The sequence below is a fragment of the Pinus tabuliformis genome, chromosome 2_2 (assembly GCF_031772625.1).
Source record: "Pinus tabuliformis cultivar Carrire ecotype Pingquan chromosome 2_2, CPIR1, whole genome shotgun sequence".
NCBI classification, from domain to species: Eukaryota; Viridiplantae; Streptophyta; class Pinopsida; order Pinales; family Pinaceae; genus Pinus; species Pinus tabuliformis.
The window spans coordinates 949,764,802-949,766,668 of record NC_142300.1 but is presented as its reverse complement, the minus strand read 5'-3'; the positions used below and the strand labels follow the sequence as shown (position 1 = coordinate 949,766,668).

The 1,867-nt window shown below is 39.6% G+C and overlaps 1 protein-coding gene across 1 annotated transcript; it reads right to left on the bottom strand.

The window, feature by feature from the left end:
- Nucleotides 1-281: 281 nt before the first annotated feature.
- LOC149196339 (pentatricopeptide repeat-containing protein At1g71460, chloroplastic-like) lies at nucleotides 282-980 on the bottom strand. Its single transcript, XM_089408259.1, has one exon. It carries the CDS (start codon nucleotides 978-980, stop codon nucleotides 282-284), a length of 699 nt encoding a protein of 232 aa, XP_089264385.1.
- Between the last annotated feature and the right edge of the window lie 887 nt (nucleotides 981-1,867).

Here is a 1,867-nt window from a genome sequence, read left to right as displayed (position 1 = left end):
ATATAAAATCCCTGAACATAATTTCAGGAAATAGCATACAAAATCCATCCCTAGACAATAAACTACAGAAACTTTAAACAACATAGTACCACGAAATTAACTTATTGCTTGCACCTGCATATGAGCTTGTATGCACACACAAAAACACCTATTTGAATTCCTCTGCATTCACCTTAATGTGATCGGCTGATGTGGGCAAATCCTCATCCAAAAATATATCCCAATGCCCATCCCATCTGATGAAAAACTCAGTATCTGTGAAATACTGCACCCTGTGCACATCAGGCGCAGGAGTATAGAGATATCCTCGAGGCCCAAATCGAAGCACTGATTCTTAGTGAAACATTCTTGCGTTCCTCCACGTGTATTTGCCGGAAACATTCCAATGCTTCGCCATGAAACCCATTATGCACAAGTCCAGCAATCATAGCTGTCCATGTGACCACATCTCGATGGCGCATTTCCTCAAACACTTGGTTTGCATCCTCCACAGAATGGCACCTGCAATACATATCCAAAAGCACACCTCCCACAAAGACATCAAGCTCATAACCGGTCTTGATAACCTGCCCATGAATCTCCATCCCCTGTTGTAGGTCCATTAAGCTTCCACATGCCTTCAGGATGATTGAGAACGTAAAATTATTGAGCTTCGTGCCAGATAACTTCATCTGATTATAAATATCCATAGCCTCGGTTTCACAGAATCCATTCTTAACATAAGCTCTGAGCAGAGAATTCCACATAAACATAGTCCGCTTAGAGGCTTCATCGAATGCCGTCCGCGCATCGACAATGCTTCCACAGGCAGAATAAAGATAAACAAGCTTGGCAGCCAAGTAGGGATTCTGATGAGCCCCTGTGATTCTCATGTGGGTGTGGACCTGCTTGCCTTCTTCCAATAATTTCTGGACAGTGCAACAATCCAGGAGTATATGGTATATTTGGGTATCCACAGGGATTTCTCTACTGAAGTCCATCGAGTGCAGAATGCGAAGAGCTTCATCAACCAGCCTTTCTCTGCACAAAATAAGAGTGCTTGCCAAAAGCTAGGGAAGAAGAACAGCAACAACAACTGGCAGGGAAAAAGCGGTAAAAATATCTTCAATAGTGACATAAAAGAATGGGAAAAAGCAGTAAGGCAACTCAACTGATATTTGGAAAAAGCAATCACACTTCAAATCAACGGTTAAAAGTGTGTCACCTGATCCAACGGAGCAGAGTAAAACTTCAAAGCAGTTAAAAGTGTTGACGATTGTTGATCCATACCCTTAAAAACTGATATCCATTGCCATGCATTGATGACATAATAGATAAACTTCAAGGAGCTAAGAATTTTGGTAAGATTAATTCAAATTCACTTGTAAATAACGTGATTAGGGAAATTAGTTGTACAACAAATAACCAGTAATATAAAAGGAGATCTGCCTCATTGTATGCAATGGCCCCATTTGATATAAAGATCATATTTTACATCTCCCATGCATTGTGTATTTGGTCTTTCATATTGACAAACAATACCAAGAAGAAAGAGAAGAACCAAAGATCATCCTTAGTCGGTTAAAAACAAATATTGGTATGTTAACAAAAATGATGACCCATCTAATGACAAAGAAAGAGGAATGCTCAGTAAATTTCAAGAAAGAAGGAAATTCTCATCAAGAGGATACTAAGGGTAAACAACCTGAAACCTTCTGAATTTGAGGAGTTCCTCGTTATCTTCCACCATGCTTTAAGGTGAGACAGCTATATGCAATCTTTGAAGTAGCAAAGGAGACCCTCGATAGTATCATGGGAGACATTCAAAATGTTGTTGAAGGATCAGTTCTATGATATTGGATATCAAGAAGATCCATTTAATTGTGAT